The 20,601-nt window shown below is 54.1% G+C and overlaps 3 protein-coding genes and 1 long non-coding RNA gene across 5 annotated transcripts; 2 read left to right on the forward strand and 2 right to left on the reverse strand.

Annotated features, from left to right (window-relative positions):
- Positions 1-2,279: 2,279 nt before the first annotated feature.
- Positions 2,280-6,894, reverse strand: NFKBID (NFKB inhibitor delta; the record flags this gene model as incomplete). The annotated part of the gene is made up of 9 exons (XM_082862557.1): positions 2,280-2,410; positions 2,896-3,060; positions 3,349-3,465; positions 5,430-5,578; positions 5,672-5,723; positions 5,841-5,987; positions 6,106-6,211; positions 6,294-6,484; positions 6,742-6,894. 9 exons carry the CDS (start codon positions 6,892-6,894, stop codon positions 2,357-2,359), a joined length of 1,134 nt encoding a protein of 377 aa, XP_082718683.1. The 3' UTR covers positions 2,280-2,356.
- Positions 6,895-10,867: 3,973 nt separating this feature from the next.
- HCST (hematopoietic cell signal transducer) lies at positions 10,868-12,141 on the forward strand (the record flags this gene model as incomplete). Its single annotated transcript, XM_082862701.1, has 4 exons — positions 10,868-10,910; positions 11,305-11,328; positions 11,744-11,875; positions 12,101-12,141. 4 exons carry the CDS (start codon positions 10,868-10,870, stop codon positions 12,139-12,141), a joined length of 240 nt encoding a protein of 79 aa, XP_082718827.1.
- A 261-nt stretch (positions 12,142-12,402) lies between these two features.
- On the reverse strand, positions 12,403-15,476 carry TYROBP (transmembrane immune signaling adaptor TYROBP). 2 transcript variants are annotated; one of them, XM_082862181.1, is made up of 5 exons: positions 15,364-15,476; positions 14,956-14,982; positions 14,664-14,798; positions 14,440-14,483; positions 12,403-12,621 (listed from the first exon to the last, which is right to left on the reverse strand). In XM_082862181.1, exons 1-5 carry the CDS (start codon positions 15,413-15,415, stop codon positions 12,562-12,564), a joined length of 318 nt encoding a protein of 105 aa, XP_082718307.1. In that variant the 5' UTR covers positions 15,416-15,476; the 3' UTR covers positions 12,403-12,561. The 2 variants fall into 2 exon arrangements, with proteins under 2 accessions (XP_082718307.1, XP_082718306.1); XM_082862180.1 differs by having other exon boundaries at positions 14,440-14,486.
- Positions 15,477-16,638: 1,162 nt separating this feature from the next.
- Positions 16,639-18,525, forward strand: LOC309976966. The gene is made up of 3 exons (XR_014327019.1): positions 16,639-16,761; positions 17,371-17,538; positions 18,440-18,525. It is a non-coding gene; the product is annotated as an uncharacterized lncRNA (long non-coding RNA).
- Positions 18,526-20,601: the final 2,076 nt, after the last annotated feature.

Here is a 20,601-nt window from a genome sequence, read left to right on the forward strand (position 1 = left end):
GGAGAGGCCACGACAGTGAGAGGCCCGCGTACCGCAAAAAAAATAATAAGAAATACCATTATTTTATGTACCACAAGGAAAACTACGCAGACATTAAACTATGCCACCTGATTGTAAGATGAATTGCAATTAAGTTCTTCCTAGAATTAATGAAATACAACATACTATTATGAATTTTCCATGGGTCAGCTGCCCCTATGTGAGTACACACAGAAGAGCACACTCATGCTGGTCCGAGGCAGCTGACGTGGGAGACTTGTGCTGGCACCACCAGTAACTCCACCTCCCAATATTCTTGTTCTAGTGCAGTACCTTCCTCCCCACTGATTCTGGGCTTGGCCACATGGCTGACTTGGACCAATGGGGTATCAGCAGGCATGATGCAAGCAGGGGCTTTTTCTCTTGGAATATTCCCTCTTGGAGCTACTGCATGAGGAGATCCTCCTACCCTCCTGGAGGGACCACAGGGAGAGGGATGCTCGGCTCACTCTCAGAAGTTCCAGCCATCCCAGCTGAGCTATCAGACACGTGAGTGCTGCTGTCTAGGCCAATCGGGCCTCCAGCTGACTGCAGCCACGTGTGAGACCAAAGCAAGATAGCAGAACTGCCCAGCTCAGCCCAGCCCAGATCGCAGAATCATGAACAAAATAAGTGGTGCTGGACTTCCCTGGTGGTGCAGTGGTTAAGAATCCGCCTGCCAATGCAGGGGACACGGGTTTGAGCCCTGGTCCAGGAAGATCCCACAGGCCGCGGAGCAACTAAGCCCATGCGCCACAACTACTGAGCCTGCGCTCTAGAGCCCACGAGCCACAACTACTGAAGCCCGGGTGCCACAACTACGAAAGCTTGCATGCCTAGAGCCTGTGCTCCGCAACAAAGAGAAGCCACCGCAAAGAAGCCCGCGCACCACAATGAAGAGTAGCCCCCACTCGCCACAACTAGAGAAGGACTGCGCTCAGCAACGAAGACCCTATGCAGCCAAAAATAAACAAAATAAATTTAGCAAAAAACAGACGTGGTGGTTGTTTTAAGCCTTAAGTTTTGGGGTAGAGACACTGGCTTATGCCCTGAAGTGTGCTTGGTTTGTTATCCGTGAGAGGCTCCAAGCAGTGGGGGCTACTGGGCGTCAGAGGGCTTTCTGGAGTGACGAGACTGGGACGGAGGACAGAGCAGAGGCTGTGGGACAGAGGTACAAGGGGGCATTGTGGAGGTCTTCCGTCTTTCGTTTGGGTTTCTCCGGAAGCAGAGGCTTAGGCAAGGATTTGAGGACAAGATTACCTGCAAGGAGTGGAGAACCTTGATAGGGGAGCAGGAAGGGACCCAGAGAAGGGAAAACTGCCAAGAAAGGGTATGTTCTCAAGCCAGAACCATGGTGGGGAACCGGAGCTTCGTTCCACTGGGAGCTTGGAGAGCCCGTGCGGAACACACACTTCCCAGTCATCCCCACAGAGGCAGGGGACCTGCAGTATTTACATACCGTCTCCCTTCAGTCAGTCACTGGTTGAGAGCTGCTGGAGCGGGAAGAGGCATGATCCTCCTGGCATGGAAGTCTTGCCACACTCATACCCAGGGCAAAGCGGGCACCAGTGGTCTGAGAATGCCCACAGGCAGAGTCACGTGCCGGCCCTGGCAGTTAGACCACCAGGTGTGGACAGGGTGAGGGGGACAGGATATGGACTTCGCACCCGCCGTGTCTGCTACAGCCCCCCACCCAGACACATCCACCCAAACACGGCTCCTCAGCCGCTTCCCCGCACAATGATTAGAGATTAGACAGTAACGGTTCTAGTCCAAACTGAGTTTAATCAAGAGTTTCAGATAGGGGAGGGATTCACTAGAAATACTGAGGTCTGGGTCAGGGGCCTGGTTGTGTTCTGACTTAAAGCAGTAGGACCTAGGGGACTATGATCGAGAGTCCTTCCTATGTCTCAGGGTTAAGGACCTGAAGGGGGTGGGTCCTGGGGAGGTCAGGGGTCATCTTAGGAGCTCTACTAGGATGGTACTGGAAGCTCTTTTGGCGTACCCCAAGTACCATATAGGGGAGTTACATCTGGACCCCAAAAGATCCTGGTGGGGAAAGGGTTGGGGGTCCAGTGTGTTTCACAGAAACAATCAAGGGGCCTCGATTTCACAGAAATCATCAAGGGGGCTCCTTGTGGGTGGAGGAAGGGTATCACACCACCCCAAATATTGGGGACTGTTTACCCACCAACAGCCATTTTGGGGTTTTAATGTAAGACCCCGATGGCAGGACATTATGCACATACATTATCACAGATTTGCAACATTAGCATACGCTGGCTGTCCCACAGGACGGTGGGGACTGGAAAATCAGTCCAGGTTCTGGGTTTGAGTCCTAAGAGGACAGGCCTGGGGGTGCCACACGGCTCCTCTTCAGTAGCTGCCGGAGCTGTGGACAAGACAAGACGGGGGAGAAGCTTGAGAGGTTGCAAGGAGAACAGGCACACCCTCTTGGGGTGTGAAGTTGGGGGTCAGAGAAAAGTGAGTAGGGTCAGTTGGGTTTGAAGGTCAGAGGTTCTGAGTCAAGATGCGGGGCTGGGGGTGAAGGCTCGTTCACACAATGAATCAAGGCTCCTGAGCAAAGGTGTTGCTGGCTGGGCGTTCCCACCTTGGGATTAGCATTGAGGACTGGGAGTCAAAGGGGAGAAGCAAGGGGCCAGAGTCACATTTGGGGGTCAGAAGTCCCACTCTGAGGTCAGGACTAAAAGTCAGGGGGCTGGAGGTCATGCTTGGGGATCAGAGGTCACACCTTGAGGTCAGGATACAGGGTTGAAAGTAGAGGTCAGGAGGAGTCACCATTATCAGTCACCCTCTACAGTCAGGAATGTTGGGGTCGGGGGTGCACCCTGCAGTCAGGGTGGGCTCAGTGCTCACCCCCTCAGGGCCCAGCCCGGGCCGTAGCAGGTGGACGGGCTGCTCGTTCTCCAGGTTGCGCAACGTTGGATCCGCCCCAGCTGCCAGCAGGCGCCGCACAATGGCCTCCTGGGCCGGCCCAGGGGGCAGGGCGGCCGCCATGTGGAGGGCTGTGTTCCCATGGGCCTGGGGACGGTGAGGGGGGGCCTGCTGAAGACGCAGGCTCAGCTGGCCTGGGCCCTCGACGGCGCACTTCATATTCCGTCACACCCAGGTCCCACATGTCCCTCCTCACATCCCCCAGAAGCCCCCTCCAGGGCCACATTCCACACACCCCTCTAGGCCCTACACGTGCCCCGTCCACGTCCCACACAGCAGCCCCTCCCCAGACACAGCCCGTGGGACTCCCAACATCCCACTGCTCACTCTCTGCCACGTCTCACCCAATCTGCACATTCCAGGCCAGGCCCCTACCTTCATGTTGACAAAGGCCCGCAGGTCTCCCCGCGGCAGCGCCAGCAGCAGCTGAACCAGGGTCGGGTTGGCAGCCTGCACAGCCAAGTGCAGAACTGTCTTGTTGCTCTTGATCTCCTGTGAGGAGGGGAACGACAGAGGTCAGGACAGTCCTCACACCCAAGCCTCCACCCATGGAACCCAAGAGCCTTTAGACACTCTGTCTCTCTTTTTCAAGCACCCAGGAGTGCCTTATACAGTTGTACGTGCTGTGCACTCTACAGGAATACCAGATTTAAGGGGGTGCCGTTCAGATCACACACATCACCGAATGGTACATTTATTAAGATAATATTCCAGCCCAAGTATCTTTGAGAAAAAGATTTCTTTTCTATTCCTCCAAAGGAGCTCTCTGGACTAGCAGCTGCCCTGGCCAGCCCACATTCTATTAAACACAGTAAGATGCGCCCACATCCCACATGGACTGTATTTTATCTATAAAGATGGGAACTGAGCAGCATTAATCAGTGGCCTATCTAAGCCTGTACCTACTTCCATACTGAACTGTTCTCTCTCTCTTTTTTTTTTTTTTGCGGTATGCGGGCCTCTCACTGTTGTGGCCTCTCCCCTTGCGGGGCACAGGCTCCGGACACGCAGGCTCAGCGGCCATGGCTCACAGGCCCAGCCGCTCCGCGGCACATGGGATCCTCCCGGACCGGGGCACGAACCCGTGTTCCCTGCATCGGCAGGCGGACCCTCAACCACTGCGCCACCAGGGAAGCCCCTCTCTTCATATTTTGAAGCAAGTAAAGACATTTTCCACAATGAAACTTTACTATGTGCCTTTAAAGAATTTGTAATGATAATAAACATTAAAAATTGTGTGTTTAGACATAGAAAATAAACTTATGGTTACCAAAGGGGAAAGGGGATGGGGGAGGATAAATTAGGAGTTTGGGATTAGCAGATACAAACTACTACATGTAAAACAGATAAACAACAAGGTCTTACTGTATAGCACAGGGAACTAGATTCAATATCCTGTAATAATCCATAATGGAAAAGAATATGAAAAAGAATATGTGTATATGTGTACAACTGAATCACTCTGCTGTACACCAGAAACTAACACAACACTGTAAATCAACTATTCTTCAATTATAAAAAGAATTGTGGGTTTATATAGGGCAAAACAACCTAGCTGGCTCTATCAAAAAAATTATGAAGAGAAAACTCTAAAGGAGGGGAAGCTCTAAATTAAGAGCTTAAAAGGACGTATCACTGCAATGTGTGGGCTTTATTTGAATCCTAGTTTTGTTTTCGTTTTTTTTTAAATGAAAAAAATAAATGTATGTCACTTTAGAGCCAAATAAAAATTTGAACACAGGATATTTGATATTATGAGACTGTTAATTTTTTTAAAGGTGGAATAAAGGTACTGAGGTTAACAAGAGTTCTTGTCTTCTAAAGACAAATATTTATGGGTAAAACTATAAGCTTGGATTTGCTTAAAAATAATACAGGAGAAGTGGATGGGAAAGGACTGGCTATGAGTTTCTGGTTATTTATGTTGGCTACATGGAGTTCATTATACTATTTTCTGTACTTTATCTATGTTCAAAGTTCTTGAACTAAAATGTAAAAATCCAAAACAATGAGTAGATGTTTAATTCTCTCAGCCAGCCTTTGAAGGAGCCACTGTCAGGAAGGAGGAGACTATACGTATTCACAGCTGGATTCTGGGGTCAGGCCACCTAGGCTCAAATCCCCTCTCTGACACACGGCAAAGTCCTTGAGCCTCAGTTTCCTTATCAGTGAAAGAGAGAAAGTAATAATAGTATACACATCAAAGTGCGTTTGTGAGGATTCAATTAGCTAATCCATGAAACAGTGTTTGATGAATAGTAAGTGCTTGGTAAATACAAGTTAAGATCAGTAATATTATTCCCAGTTGACAACTGGCGCACAGAGAAGCGAAGTCACGTGTTCAAGGTCACACAGCTGGGAAGAGGCAAGTCAGAATTTGTTTCGAGCCCCTGGATATCCAGGCGCCCCCATCCCACGTGCCCTCCTGGAGGCCAGCTGCCCCCTGCCCAGCTCACCTGGCTGGTATGATCAGCACCCATGTGCAGCAACATCTTGACGCAAGCCAGCCTGTCCTGGGCCTGGGTACTCAGTACTGGGGGATATAGGTCGGGTGGGTGCATAGCAACGTTGAGGGCCAGGATGGCTGTGTGGAGAGGGGTGAGGCCTGCAGAGTAGAGACAGTGAAGACTCTACATCTGGAGCACCGACCCCACCCAGCCCCACCAGCCCCACCCACCCTGCCCACCACCCAACTTACCCTCGAAGTCTCTGGCTTCGATGTCAACTCGAACCCCTGAGTTAATCACAGCCTGGGAGGAGGAGGAGGTAGAGAGCTGGATTAGGGTCTCCCCAGGCCTCCTAGCCCTGAAAGCCAGGATTTAGGCAATCAGTCCATCCCATTCATCCCACCTGCCAGGCGAACATACCGAGAGAACTCTTGGGAGCCCATATGTAGCGGCCACGTGTAAGACAGAACGCCCCTGATGGTCAGTGGCGTTGGGTTCCGCTCCCAGGTTCAGTAGATCCTCCACAATCAGGGGCTGGTTGGCAGCAGCAGCCACCAGAAGAGGGGTCTGCAGGAGTCAGGAAAGGTCAGTCTGGGCCCCCAGCCCCCTCCCCTCTGAAAACCAGGAATCCAGGCCTCCAGACCCTCTGCCCTCAGATCCAGGAGTCCAGGCCCTCAGCCCTCACCTTGCCCTTATGCTCACGAATGTCCAGATGTCTGTACGCTTGGAGCATCTCAGCTGCGGCGTATGCGGCCCAGCGCAACCCTCGAGCCGCAAACAGGTGCAGGAGCCTGAGGATAGGTGGAAGGAAGCAATGAGCACAGCACCCCAGCTGAGCAGGAGAGCCTGCAGACTCCATTCCCCTATACTCACGTGTCTCCCTCCTCATCCTGGGCCAGCAGCTTTTGTGGCCCCAAAGCCAGCATGTGAGCACGGGCAGCGTCCAGGGATGGTCCGTTGACCACAGGAGGCAACTGTGGGGGTCCTGAAGGGAGTCCAGAACCTCTCCAGGATCCTGCCTGTGGCAGGGGAGGTTCTGCATAGGGCCGAGTATCCAGGGGGTCCTGAAGGGTACAGGTGATGGGGAGAGCCAGTCAGATGAGAATTCCCTCTTTCTACCACACACACATACACATACAGAGTGCCAGGCAGAGTGGCTGGGCGTCCCATCTGCGCCAAGTGACCTTGGACCTTTGGGCCTCAGTTTTGCCCATCTGAGGAATGGGATCCTAATCCAACCCCAGACATCTCAGAATGCTGCATAAGGGCAACTGGGAATCTTAGGAGCCCTTCAGCACCCACTTCCCATTCTGTATCTCACCTCCATCCCCAGGGGAAATGAACACGGCCGCCCTGGGTCCGAGTGTGAGTAGAAGTCAGGAGTCAGGAAACCTTCAGCAGCAGAAGCAGGGTAAGAGTAGGGCCTGTCCGTGTAGGCAGCATGCGTGTTGGGGTCCCAGTCTGGAAAGCCCATGGGGGGCGCCAGGCTGCCAAGTCCAGAACCCACAGTCTCCTGGTGTGCTGGGAAGTGAGTATGGCCTGCATGTGAGAGGAGGAACAGAGGCAGGCCCGGTTACCAGAGTTAGGGAAGTCACAGCCCAGACAGGACCTGTGTGAGGGCCTGGAGTCCCCACGGTACTGAAAGCTAGTACTTCTGGGGCACCAAGGGGTTGGAAGCTTGGACTTATGGGACCTAAATGCCTGGGACACTGAGGGGTTGAGGGCCTAGATTCCAGGCTGGGAGCCTGGGCCCCTGAAGGACTATGTGCATAGACTACTGGGCTCCAGAGAATCTGGCTCTACTCTGCGGGTCTCAGCAAGAATGAGGGTCTAACTCCTAAGTTCCTGAAAGTTCTAAGAGTTGGGATGTTTGAGTCCCTGAGGGAAGCTGGGGCTAGGAGCTGAGGGAACCAGGTGAGTTTCCAGACTTACCAGCTTCACCCTCATTCACAGGTGGGGTCAGGGGCTGGGCCAGGGGAGCCAGGAACTGTCCCTGTAGAGGCATAAGCAAAGAGAAACAAGGGTGAATTTACCTGGCAGATTCCTCAGCACCCATTCCCCACCTACAGGGCATCTAAGTCAGGACTACGTCTCTCATCAGCCCCGAGGGCCCAGCAAGGCAGCAAGTCCTTGCCCAACAGGACATGGCCTCACGGGAGTTGTAGTTTACAGCGCTTCATGGGCCTCACCTGTAGCCCACCAGCGTCAGGCTGCTGCTGGCGGCGCCTTTGTTCTTCTAGGAGCTTCTTCACCGTCTGTGATGGGCAGTGGCTGCGCTCATTCCGGCTCACTGCGGGGTGAGGAGGGAGGGAAGTTATCAGGGGTCCTTACGTCACCCAAGTGCGCCGGGGAGTGGATCTGAGCGCCCTCTTCGCCCTCCCGCGCGGAAAAACTGGCACACTGATGCCGCCTGAGAACTCCAAAGCCAATCTAAGATTTCGGGTGCGGCGCCGCCTCCGCGGTTTCCTTCCTTTTGCTCCGCACTTTCCCCTCTGACCCAACTTTCCACCAGCGTCGTGGAAACTGAGGAAGGAGGTGGAGGGCGCCCTCTGCAGCCCCCCTCCCTCTGCCTAACACTTCCGTGAAAAATCCCACCCCACCCCACCCCCAGATCTCCCAGTTCTGAGGGATTCGGGGCGTCGCCGGGCATCACTCCCCAGAGACGCACATCCAGGTTCCCAATATCTCTCTGCCCTAGAAGCTGCCCTGATACTTTTTCCTCGGGATACCAGGCATCCGAGTCCCCAGCCCCTCTCCCTGAGGAGCCACGAAGTCACTAGCCCCCTAGCTCATTAGGAATCCAAAGGTTCAGACCTCGCCCCCCTCTTCAGATCCGAAGTCCAAGCCCCACCTCACGGGAGTCTGGGAGACTCGCATACCCTTCCTCAGGACCCAGGAGTCCGGGCCCTCAGCTTACTCCCCTCTAGGACCTGGTAATCCCAGTTTCCAGACTCCTTGTTCGCACGACGCAAGAAGGCCGGGCCCACAGCCCTCACCCTTCCGAGCCCCGCTCGAGCATAGGAAGGGTTAAGCGCCGGAGGGCGGACTCGGAAACCGCCCAGACGCGACGCACTGACGTCACGTCGCTCACGCAAGGGAATCTTCCATCTCCTTCTTCCTCTCCGCCCGGCGACCCAGGTGTCCCGCTCCGAGACGCGATGCGTGGCCAAGCGTGGCGCTCGTGGAATCCCCGCACAAGGGAAATTCCTGCTCAGCCCGGGGACCCGGGCCGGGTGGCGACTCGGGAAATCCCAGGGTGGGGCAGGGTCACGGCCAGAGTGCATTCCTGCGGCCAAGCTCCGGACCTTGCCCACCCAGACCTTGGCTGATTTCAAACAACGCCCCCAAGGACTCGATCCAGCCTCTTTTCCTACAGCATGGAGTCCGGGTCCCCAGCCCCCTCCTCCCAGGACCCATGCAGGAGTCGGGGCTCCCAGCGCTTTCACCCCCGGGACCTAGGATTCAGGATCAACAGTCCTTTACCCCACCCCACGCCCCCACCACCCCGGGACTCAAGAGTCCAGAATCCCAGCCGCTCCGGGATCACGACCCAGGAGTCCGGACCCTCCGCCCCCTCCAAACACCGGGTACCCTCACTCTCAGCTTGAGGCTTCACCCCTCACTCTTTTTTTTTTTTTTTTTTGCGGTACGCGGGCCTCTCACTGTTGTGGCCTCTCCCGTTGCGGAGCACAGGCTCCGGACGCGCAGGCTCAGCGGCCATGGCTCACGGGCCCAGCCGCTCCGCGGCATGTGGGATCTTCCCGTACCGGGAAGAATCCGTGTCCCCTGCATCGGCAGGCGGACTCTCAATCACTGCGCCACCAGGGAAGCCCACACCCCTCACTCTTGATGCTCCAGCTCTGTCCCTCAGAGCTTCAAGAGTCCGTCCCCCAGCCCCTCTCTTAGGGGCCGAGCGTGCCTCACCTCCCCGCCCCTCCATTACCTCGGGGATTCCGTTGTGCGGATTGTGGGGCCCCAGGGCCCCGGCCTCGGCGCTGCGCCAGCCTCGCTGTTTCCCCGCGGAGCCGCCGCCGGGTCCCCGATCTTGGGTCGGGTCCCCCTGCGACTTTTTAAACTGAGGTTCTGGCACCGCCCAGTCGTGGGGCGGGCCCCGCCCACAAGCCCGGGAGTCCCCGCGTTGCGCTCGAGCAAACTTGGTGTCTAAATGGGCGGGGCTGACTTTAAGAGCCCGATTCCTAAGTCTCCCCGGAAACAGTGATTGGGAACCCCGTGTTTGGTCTGAGGGAGAAGGGGCCTGAGGTAGCGGACTCCTGAAAGAGGAGGGAACTGGGGACCTGGACTTTTGTCCAGTGGGGTGTTGGAGGCCTTGACTCCCAGGCCCTGGGCTGGCCGAGGGGCGGGGGGACGCTGCCAGTATTATTGGGTCCTGAGAGAGAAGGGGGCTGGGGTTCTGAACTCCCTGGTCTCGAGGGAAGAAAGGTCTATAGGTAAGAGTGATATAGGTGAACTCAAATTTACCCCCTTCCACACATCACCTTTCTCAGAGGCCAGTTCTCATTATTCATTCATCATTAAAAATAATTACTGCAAGGGAGGTACTTTGCTGGGTGCTGTGGTATAGCTGTGAACTAAGCAGGCAGGAATTCCCAACCCTCAAGCCAACTGACATTCCAGTGGGAGGCTCATTCTCAGTTCCCATCTTGGTGACCATGTAAATCATATTTCTCCCCTGCCCTCAAGACTATGCTCTCCTGGTTCTCCTCCCTCACTTGCTGCTCCTTCCGTTTTACTGGCTGTTTCCTCCTCTTCACCCATTCTTGGTGTTGGGAGGAGGTGGTGTTGCTCCTCTGTCTGTACTCACTTCCTTGATGATCTCATCCAGTCTCATGGCTTTAAATACCATCCATAAGCCAGCAATCCCCAAATTTACATCTCCAGACCAGACTTACCGCCTGAACTCAAAGAGGCAGCTGTGGTCATTCAGCTTCTCCACAGGGTGATCTATCAGGCATTTCCAACCCAGTTTGCCCAAACCTTGGCACTCTCCCCCCTACGCCTGCTTCCCCTCTTTCTCCATCCTGTCAAAGGATGCTCTGTCTTCTCAGTTGCTTAGGCCAGAAGCTTTGGTCATCCTGGACCCCTCTCTCTCATGCACACTCATATCCACTCCATCAGCAAGTTTTGTTGGCTCTACCTTCAAAATCTTTCCAGGATCTCCCCAGTGCCCACACCCTGGTCCACCTGTCACGTCCCACCTGGACGATCACAGCAGCCTCCCTGATCTCTCTGACCCTCCCCCTAGTTTGTCCCTAAAGGCTGTCAGAGAGATCCATCACCTCTCCCCCTCCCACACACACACAGGAAGCAGGTGGCCTTGCCACCAGCAGAGTGACATCCGCTATTGCTGCCTCTCTACTCCCCATTGTTCCTCAGGACTTCTCTGGACCAAAGCCCTTTGACAGACCTCTTCCAGCCCCCAGCCCACCATGGTTCCTGCAGGCAACATCCCGTTCCTGCTTTTGCTCCCAGGTGAAGCCAGTGGTTATGGGGGGTGTTAGGCAGAGCTTTGTGAAAGGAGTGGCTTGGGGTGGCATCTGAAGGGAGGGGTGCTGAGGATGGGTCCTTCTCCCAGTGCCCTTGCCCTTCCAGAGAGAGACGTCTGGGCCTGGTTCTTTGGGGAGGGAAGCTGAGTTTGGATGGCTGCTGTTCGTCCCCTTCTCACCGCTGGGTGAGATTTCCTGTGAGGTGAGATTTCTGACTTCCTGTCTCCCTCTGTGTCTCTGGGTGCTTCCCTCCCATTTGGCCCCTCTTTCTTATTTGACCTCTCCCGAGTGGAGGCTACTTCTCAGGACATCGCCTTTCCCTGCACCCTGTTTTGAGAACCACCTCTCCCCACTGATCTACCTTCCCTCTCCTTCCTCAGTGGCTGCAGCTCAGACGACCCCAGGTGAGAAATCAACACCCTGTCCCCTTTGCAGCACCGCTTCAGGTCCTGCTTCCATCCCTAAAGTGTGGCCTGTGGGTCCTGGATCTCACCTCACATCCCCGAATCAGAGCCCCCAGAGGCTCTGCAGCCCTCTCTAGGTCCCCATCTCACTGTCCACATCACCAAACTGAAGGCCCAGGGACTCGGCCGTCCACCAGCCTGTCTTCAGGAGGACTTACTATGCCCAGAGCACAGTCCTGGGAGCCCTGGGACACCCCCCAGCCTCTCTCTGGATCTCCCTCTCCCCTTTCATTCCCCAGGGAATCTGGGACACCCACCTCCAAAGGGACTTCCTCTGACCCATATGCCCAAAGCCCAGGCCCAAGTGTCTGGAACCCCCCTCAACTGCCTTCTATCTTGGCTCCCACCCCTTCAGGTTCCTGTTCTGGATGTGGGCCCCTCTCCCTGCCACTCCTGGCGGGCCTCGTGGCTGCAGATGCGGTCGTGTCACTGCTAATCGTGGTGGTGGTGTTTGTGTGTGTGCGCCCACACAGCAGGCCCACCCAAGGTGAGGGCAGGGACAGAGCTGGGCCTGAAGAGGCATGGTGTCCCTAGGGAGGGGGTCCCCAGGGCGGGTGCCCCCGGGCAAGCCCTTGAGGTTCTGGGGAAACCCTGGGGGCGGTGCTTAGGGGAACTCCTGAGGAAACCCCTGAGGCAGGGGGTCCCCAAGGAAGTGGAGGTGTGGGTGGAAGGTGGGTGGTCAGGCCTCGTGCTTTCTCTCCCCCACCCCCAGAAGATGGCAAAATCTACATCGACATGCCTGGCAGGGGCTGACTCCCCAGTAACTGCGACATAGGACTTCTGACCCTGTCATCCTGGATTGTGTGTGGTGGCACAGGAAACCCAGCCCTCTTCTGGGCTGGAATAAAGCAATTGAAATACTTCTTGTTCTAATCCTTTCTCAGACAACCCAGGTTCCCCAAAGGCTCCCTCTCATTTAGCTGTTTCTGGGTCCTTGATCCACCTAGAACCCCGCATATCCCCATCCCGTCAGCCCAGGGATCTGGAATAACTCAACATTGTTTGTGTGCTCCATGTTTATTTGGGGGCAGTAGTGGGGAGAGGTCTGATGTCTCATTGTGGACACTCTGTGGATCCGTATCTTGGTGGGAGTAGGAATAGAGTGCTGGGCAGGCATCAGGAATGACTGGATCCAGGCATCAGGTTGCTGACTGCCCTGGTCTGGGCTCATTTTTAATATGGCCTCTGTGTGTTGAGGCTGCTGTAGACATCTGTCCTCTGGCCTTGGAGCTCCTAAAGGGATGGACAGGGTGTGGACCATCAGTGAAGGGGGTCCACCAAATAAACTGAAAATAAAATCTAGCCTTCTCCCAGTGGGCTGCAAGGCCCCTGGCAGCTTCTTCAACCTTGTATCCATGAAAGAGATCTGGACTTTATTCAAGTGCCTTCAATGTTCCCCCTTCTCCTCTGCCTCATTGTTATGCCCCAGCCGAGGGGCCTTTGTGTGTGCTGTTCACTCTGCCTGAAACATTGGTCCCCTAGATATTCCCATGGGTAGTTCCTTCTCACCCTTCAAGTCTCAGCTCATGTCACTTTCTCATAGAAGCATTTCTTGATTTCCCCATCTATAGTTTCTTCCTCACACACTCGAGTCACTGTCACATCAGTCTACTTTATTTCCTTCATGTTGCCTCCCCCAATGATCTTATTTGTTAATCTGCTTCAAGTCTGTCTCCCCAGGACTTCCCTGGACTTCCCTGACTCCCCAGGACTTCCCTGTGGCGCAGTGGTTAGGAATCCACCTGCCGATGCAGGGGACATGGGTTCGAGCCCTGGTCCAGGAAGATCCCACATGCCACAGAGCAACTAAGCCCATGAGCCACAACTACTGAGTCTGTGCTCTAGAGCCCGCGAGCCACAACTACTGAGCCCACGTGCCACAACTAGTGAAGCCTGCACGCCTAGAGCCCGTGCTCTGCAACAAGGGAAGCCACCGCAATGAGAAGTCCGCGCACCGCAAAAAAGAGTAGCCCCCGCTCGCCGCAGCTAGAGAAAGCCTGCGCGCAGCAACAAAGACCCAACGCAGCCAAAGATAAAAATTAATTAATTAATTAAAAAAAAGTCTGTCTCCCCAACTAGGATGTAAGCTCTGCTGCTGTGTCTCCAGCATCTAGCATATATAGGCCCTCAACAAATTCCACCAAAGGAATGAATAAACTGGGGCTTTGCCCTAAAGTTTCACTGTCCCCCACCTCCCCCAGTAACTGGAAAGCCCCTTCAGTCCTCTGGACCTCACAGAGCCGAACTTGAGATTCTTCTACTTTACAAAGAGACTTTTTATCCACAAGTGAGGCAAAGCAAAGTTGGCTGCAGACAAGTAAAACAGATTTCACAGAGCAGGGTTCACGATGGGGATGGGGTGGGGTTCTGTGCCCCCGAGGTGCAGGCCTCAGATAGAATCCCTGAAATCATATACACATGCCCAGTCTGGAGTTCATCTTTCTGGAGAGGGTCTGTTTGGCTTCCGTTAGATTCTCAGAGGAGGTCATGACCCCCTAAAGGGTTAAGACTGGCATGGACAGGAGGTGGGAGATGGAAAGATGGCGTTTGCATTATGGTTCTTAAGGGTTTCAAGGATACCTGCACCGCCTCTAGATTATATGCACAATTTTGCATCTTTTGTGTGGATTTTTCTGAAGGGTCTCTGGCTTTCGTCAGTTTCTCAAAGGCTGCAGGGTCCCTCCCCCACAAATTCAGAGCTCCTCTCTTTAGAGTTACCAAACTAGGGTTGAATTATATCCTCTGCCCTTATGAGGACTTCTCTGAGAAATCAGCCTGTCCCGGGCTGGGCTTTAGGAAAACAATTCAGAGCCTGCCCTCTGGCTGAGACAAACTACCCCTGTATTTCCCCTGCACGCATTTTAAGCTGAGCAGAAGGTGGTGATGGATCATTGAAAGCAGTTTTGGATGTTTTGCCTTCAAGCGTTTGAGGAGCTGCTGAGAAAGTGGGCTTTAGGGCCTAGGTTCTGCAGGGGCTGGGGGAGGGGTATTTGGGACAAGACACCCTCAGGGCAGGAGTGAGGTGTGAGAAAGAAAAGCTGGTTTCCTCACCTGATAAGGCGACTCTGTCTCAGTGATGTGCTGTTTCCGGGTCACTGCTTGGGGGTGGGGAACAGCAGAGTTCAGAGACAGACGGGGTGAGAATCGGGACCATTTGGTTGCAAAAGGCGCCCCTCCATCACCTCCTTTTGGGTGGATGTGACTTGGGAGCTCACCCCTCCCCGCCAGGGAAGTCCTCAGAGGGTCCCAGGCCATCCCCGGCCAGCTCCACTCACCCTCCGTGGGCCCTCGCCCCCGAGGGACCAGCCGACCCAGGGAGTACACGGCCAGGGCGATGAGGAGGGTCAGGACCAGGTCCCCCAGCACGATCCCCGCCAGCATGCCGGGGCTCACGGAGGAGCAGCTGCAGTCTGGGAACGTAAGTGGCACAGGAGTCAGAGACCAGTGGGAGCTGGGAATTGGGAGGTGGTGTCAGTCATCAGGGGGTGGTGTGGAGAGACTGGGGAAGGGACAGAGGTGGGGTGGTCTTTGGGAGGTAAGGAGGGGGATCGCAAGGTCTAGGCCTACCTGCGTGGGCCTGAACGAGGCTGAGACCTGAGGAGAGAAAAAGAAGGTAAACTGAGACACGTGACTATGACTGGGGGTTGGGCAGAGAAGCTGCGTAGGGTGGGTCCTAACAGGCAGCAGGCGCGGGTGGAGAGCCACGTCTGGTGGGACCTGCGGGCCGGCATCACGGCCACCGGACTGTGTTACTTCTACATCGACGTGTCCTGTTGCAACACCCTCAGAATCCCCTCCCTCTGCTTCTCCCAGAGGCCAGATCTTGTGGGGCACAGGGTCTGGGAGAGACCCATAGGGTTTTGGGCCCCAGGGATCTGCTCCGGTATCAACCCCCAACCTTTGGGTCTCTCTTTCCGCCCTGTTCCCTTTCCTGCCCAGAACTGAGCCCAGGAGCTGCCGAAGCCCCCAACTCACCACCCACAGTCAGGAGAGACAGGAGCCTGTTGGAAGGTCCAAGGCCCCCCATGATGCAGGCGACGCTGCTGGACACCACAGTCCAAGGCGGGTGGGATGTGACGTAGTGTCCAACCAAGGAAAGGAGGAAGTCTGAGGTGGGTGGTGGCAGGAGGGAGGAGGGGACGATGGGGGAGGAGGAACGGAGACGGATACCACCAAAGAGTCAGGCCCAGACACCCCAGAGGGCCATGCTGCAGCCCCCAGTGGCTGGAACGAAGGGCAAAAGATACATGTGTCAACTCGACCTCCATCCCTAGGCAGGGGTCAGACATCATTATAACAGGAGGGTCTGTGGCTGACTGTGATTGAAGCTATCTCTGCCTCTTCCTGGCTGGACAACCTTGAACAAGTCACTCAACCTCTCTGGGCCTCAGTTTCCTCATCTGTAAAACGAGGAGTAAAATAGTACCTACTTTATACTATTGTTGTGGGGAATCAAATGAATTAATATTTCTAGAACAGGGTCTGACCCTTGTCAGCTTTTTATAAGAACCAGTTATAATTACTTGACAATCAGAACCGTGTGATGTTCATAGGATATTAAAAGAGAGCCATCAGGATACGGGTACTAACGACGTGCAGGCACCCCGTCCCAAGTGTTCATGCATTTAACCCCCAAGAACACTCTTCTGAGGGAGATGCTCTGATCCCCATTTTACAGAAAAATAAAGACACTTGCCCAAGGTGACACAGAACATAAAGGCAGAAATGGAACCCAGGACCCAAAGACAAATATTTGACCCTTAGAAAGAGAAAAGAACCAAGATGGAGGATAGGGAAGGAGAAAGCGGGAAGGCAGAGAAAGAGGGAGAGGAATAGGCAGTGACACAGATGCACACAGCACAGATGCAGGACTGGGGCTTTGGGGTGAGGCAGGTGGGGGAAATGTGGTAACACTGGGCCAGGTTAGGCTGCTCCCACCAAATGAGGAAGTGGCTGGAAGCGAGCACTGAGGGAGGCCACCCAGGAGATGACAAGGACTTCTAGCCCCAGCAGGAGATGAGCTGGGGCTGGGGAAGGAGGAACCTGAGGTTAGGGCCAGCAGCAGGAAGCCCCCCTCCCCTGTCCAGGCGGAACACCCGCAGCTCCCCAGGGGGCCGGGCTCAGGAGAAAAAAGGGGAAACTGGATGCTGGTCATGGGACAGACGCTGAGTGGCCTGTTGCGGGGGCGTAGTATTCGAGTCTGGAAGAGGGCCAGGGCCGAGTCCCAGGCAGCACTGGCTGTTAACGCCGCCACTGCCCAGGCCTGGCCGAGTTCCGCCGCAGAAGAATCAACACCCCACCATCACCACCACCACCACCAGGTCTGGAGGGAGTAGGTCCTGCAGGCCCTACTGGCACACCAGGCATCTCAAGGTGGCTGAAGCCCAGCAAGCCGGGGCGGGGTGGGGGGGGCAGTCAGAGACCAGAGGAAGCTCTGAGCCAGGAGGGCTTTGATCTGACTCGGGTGTTCCCAGGGCTCCCTCTGGCTGGGGGTGGGGAGCAGACTGTGGGGGGCAGGGGCAGGAGCTGGGGGCCAGGCTGCTGCAATGATCCAGTTTCTTGTGAGGATTTTGTGAGGTCTGTTAGAATCAGGCTTCCTGGCACCCTGTATATGCTCGATGAATGTTAATCTTTATCAACATCATTGCTGTTACTGTTATTAGTACTTCAAGTCTTCAGTTCTGGGCTCGCCTTGAGAAAAATCCTCCCTCTACCTCTCAGCCTCGGCCTCCTGATCTGATTCTTCCAACTGCAACCAGGCCCAGGCTGTCCCCAGTCTAACAGCCCCACACCCAGGCAGCGCCTAGTCAGAACGGATGTGGCCACAGGGCTGGATCAGAGTCCTGGGGCTCCCCTTTGGTTGATGAGATGTGGGGAAGTCGGAGGTGTCCCAAGGGAGCCAACTGGGGTGGTGGTAGATATTTGTGGGACGTGGGATAGAGGCTCTTTACCAACCCAAAGTGAAGTATTTCAATATTTTAGCGACAGGTACAACTTTACTGGTGCAGACCCCAATACGCCGGCCTGGGCTGGTCTCCACTCCCTGGTCTCCATTCCACCGGGAAAAGGAACGAGCTGAGATGGAGGGCAGCATCCTCCTCCCAGAGCCAGACTCCAGGAAGCAGAGTTGCCCCCCTGGCCGCCAGATCTGTAAGTGTCTCAGTCTCTCCTGGCAGCAGCGCAAAAGTTGGGGAAGGTCAAAGCTAACTTTCCCAGAAGGCAGGCTGTGTGCTGAGTCTGTGACAAGCTTGCCTCTGTGGGAGCTACAGTCCCTCCCCACTCTCCCTGCTTCCACTTTTGCCCCCTACAGTCCATCTTCCCCACACCAGCCAGAGGAAGCTTTCTGAAAAGTGAGACAAATAACCCACTTTTTTAAATGGCCGAAAGATTGGAACAGACACGTCACAAAACAAGAGATGTGACTGGCCGAATAACATGTGAAAAAACACTCAACATCATGTCATTAGGGAGATACAAACTAAAACCACAATGAAATACACACCTACTAAAATGACCAAAAAAAATTTTTTTAAGTATTTATTTGACTTCACCCGGTCTCAGCTGTGGCATGCAGGATCTAGGTCCCTGATCAGGGATCAAACCTGGGCCACCTGCCTTGGGAGTGTGGAGTCCCAAACACTGGACCACCAGGGAAGTCCCTAGAATGACAATAATTAAAAACACGGACCCTACCAAGTGTCAGCAGAGACGTGGAGCAATTGGAAATGTAAAATAGAACCTTGGAAAAGAGTTTGATAGTTTCTTATAAATTTAAATAGTCACCTACGCATAGATCCAGCAATTCTGCGAAAGAAGGCATTTACCCGAGAGAAATAAAAACATATGTTCATATAAAGACCTGCCCATCTCTGTGTCCTCCCCTCGGGCCTCTTTTCACCTCACTTCCCCTACTCAAGTTACACTGGTCTTCTTGCTGTTTCTTGAATAAGTCAAGCTCATTCTCACCTCAGGGCCTTTGTACCTGCTGTTCCCCCTGTCTGTGATGCTTTTCCTGAAGTCTTTGAATAATTGACCCTTTCTCATCCTCCAGGTGTCAACCCAAATGCTACACCCTCACAGAGGCCTCTCCTGGTCACCACTGCTCAAGTCACCTCCTACCAATTTCATTTTCTTCCTGTATTTGTCATGCCTGAAATTCTCTGACTTACGTATTCCTATTTCTACGGTCCGCCACTTCCTCTAGAATGGAAACTCCATAAGAAGAGGAATCTTTCTGTCTTGTTCACCGTTGTGTCGCCAGCACACATAGCAGATGCTCAATAAATATTCTTTGGCTCTTGGCCCTAATGACCACCAGTGGTAACAGGTTGCATTAAACATGGCTCCTCGGGCTTCCCTGGTGGCACAGTGGTTGAGAGTCCGCCTGCCAATGCAGGGGACACGGGTTCGTGCCCCAGTCCGGGAGGATCCCACATGCCGCGGAGTGGCTGGGCCCGTGAGCCATGGCCACTGGGCCTGTGTGTCCGGAGCCTGTGCTCCGCAACGGGAGAGGCCACAACAGTGAGAGGCCCACGTACCGCAAAAAAAAAAAGACTGGGACTTCCCTGGTAGCCCAGTGGGTAGGACCCCGTGCCATGCTCCCAGTGCAGGGTCCCGGGTTCGATCCCTGGTCAGCGAACTAGATCCCACATGCATGCTGCAACTAAGAAGTCCACGTGCTGCAACTAAGACCCAGCACAGCCAACATAAATAAATAAATATTAAAAAAACCAAAAAAGATCAAAAACCCAACTACCACTTCTGAGGTGTCAGGAGCAAAAGCAGGATACTGCACGTGGTCCCTGCACACAGCACCACCAAGTGGGTTGGCCAACCGCCTAAGCCAACCCTCCGGCCCGGACCCACGAACCCACCCCTACCCTCACCCAATTTAAGTTACCAGCTCACTCCCTTTCAGGAAGCAAGCAAGGGGAACTGTTACTTGTTTTTGCTCCTTCGTGCTGCAGCACGAGTCCCAGTAGAGCCTTGCCTGAATTTCTCATCTGGCCTCTTATCAATTACTATTGATTAAGGAGTCCAAGGACCCTGGTTGGTTAGATAGATAGATAGGGATATATAATACAGATACAGATATATATCCTGGGAAAGGGCAAAGATTGACTCAACACAAATAATCTGCCCACCTCAAAACTGGGGTGAGGGGTGAAATCTGTAAGAAAATGGCAGGATGCATGAGGACACTGAAATGGAGCAGGAGGGAGGAACAGTCCCTAGAAGCAGCGTGGAGGGGATGCTGTTGGTGTCTCACCCACATTCCCTCAGCATTTACCATTTCCAAGCACACAACCTGGCTTCTGAGTGCCTGCACTGTGGCTGTCTTCTTGAGGGCTCTTTCTGGCTGTTGCAACCCACTCCGCCCAAGCTGGAAAGGGCCAGGGAGTTAATGCTCCTGGGAGCAGCTCTCTTCCAATAACTGACGGGAGTTGGTAGATAAATACCCCAGCTCCCTCAAGACTTGGATGAACAACTCTAGACTGTTCTACAGTCTTCCAGGATCCCCCAGCAAGATTAAGCTCCAATTGCTCTAGATAACACACCCTTCATTGGCTCATCCTTCCCTGTCTCCCTTCCCCACTCCCTGTTGGTGTTCTCTGAACTTCAGGTAAATGGCTTGCACTTGAATCCTCTTTCAGCGGCTGCTTCTGAGGGAACCTACACTAAGACAAAGGGAGTTTAACTTCCAGAAGGAAGGAGGGGCACCGGGTCATCAGTACAATGGATGCCCACGACATCTCTTATCCCTACCCCTTTCTCAAAAGACTTGCTGCTTCCACAATTTGAAAGTAGGAATTATCCATGCCCACCCCCTGGCACCAGTTATTAAACCAACGTTACACTTGACCCAAACATAGCAGTCAGGGTTCTTCGTTACATACCATAGAAACCAAGGCAACAGAAAAGGAGGTGTGTTCAATGATGTTAAGGAAACTGCTGAATCTCTAGGAGGGCCAGAGAAGCACTCCCGGGGCTACACAAATCCTAATGCCCACACAGAATTTTCTGCTAAGACTTCTGATGTTCACATCAGAATCGATTTTACAGGTTGCCTCCTTCTCACTCTCTTTCAAATCGAATCATGATATGAGTACCAAAATACTTGCAGATGAAATATGATGTTTGGGATTTGCTACATAACGAGACAGAAGAGGGGAATGAGTGGTAAAGGATGGGCCATGGTTGGCCGGTTGTTGG

Source organism: Leucopleurus acutus (genome assembly GCF_964270905.1).
Source record: "Leucopleurus acutus genome assembly, chromosome: 20".
Taxonomy (NCBI): Eukaryota; Metazoa; Chordata; class Mammalia; order Artiodactyla; family Delphinidae; genus Leucopleurus; species Leucopleurus acutus.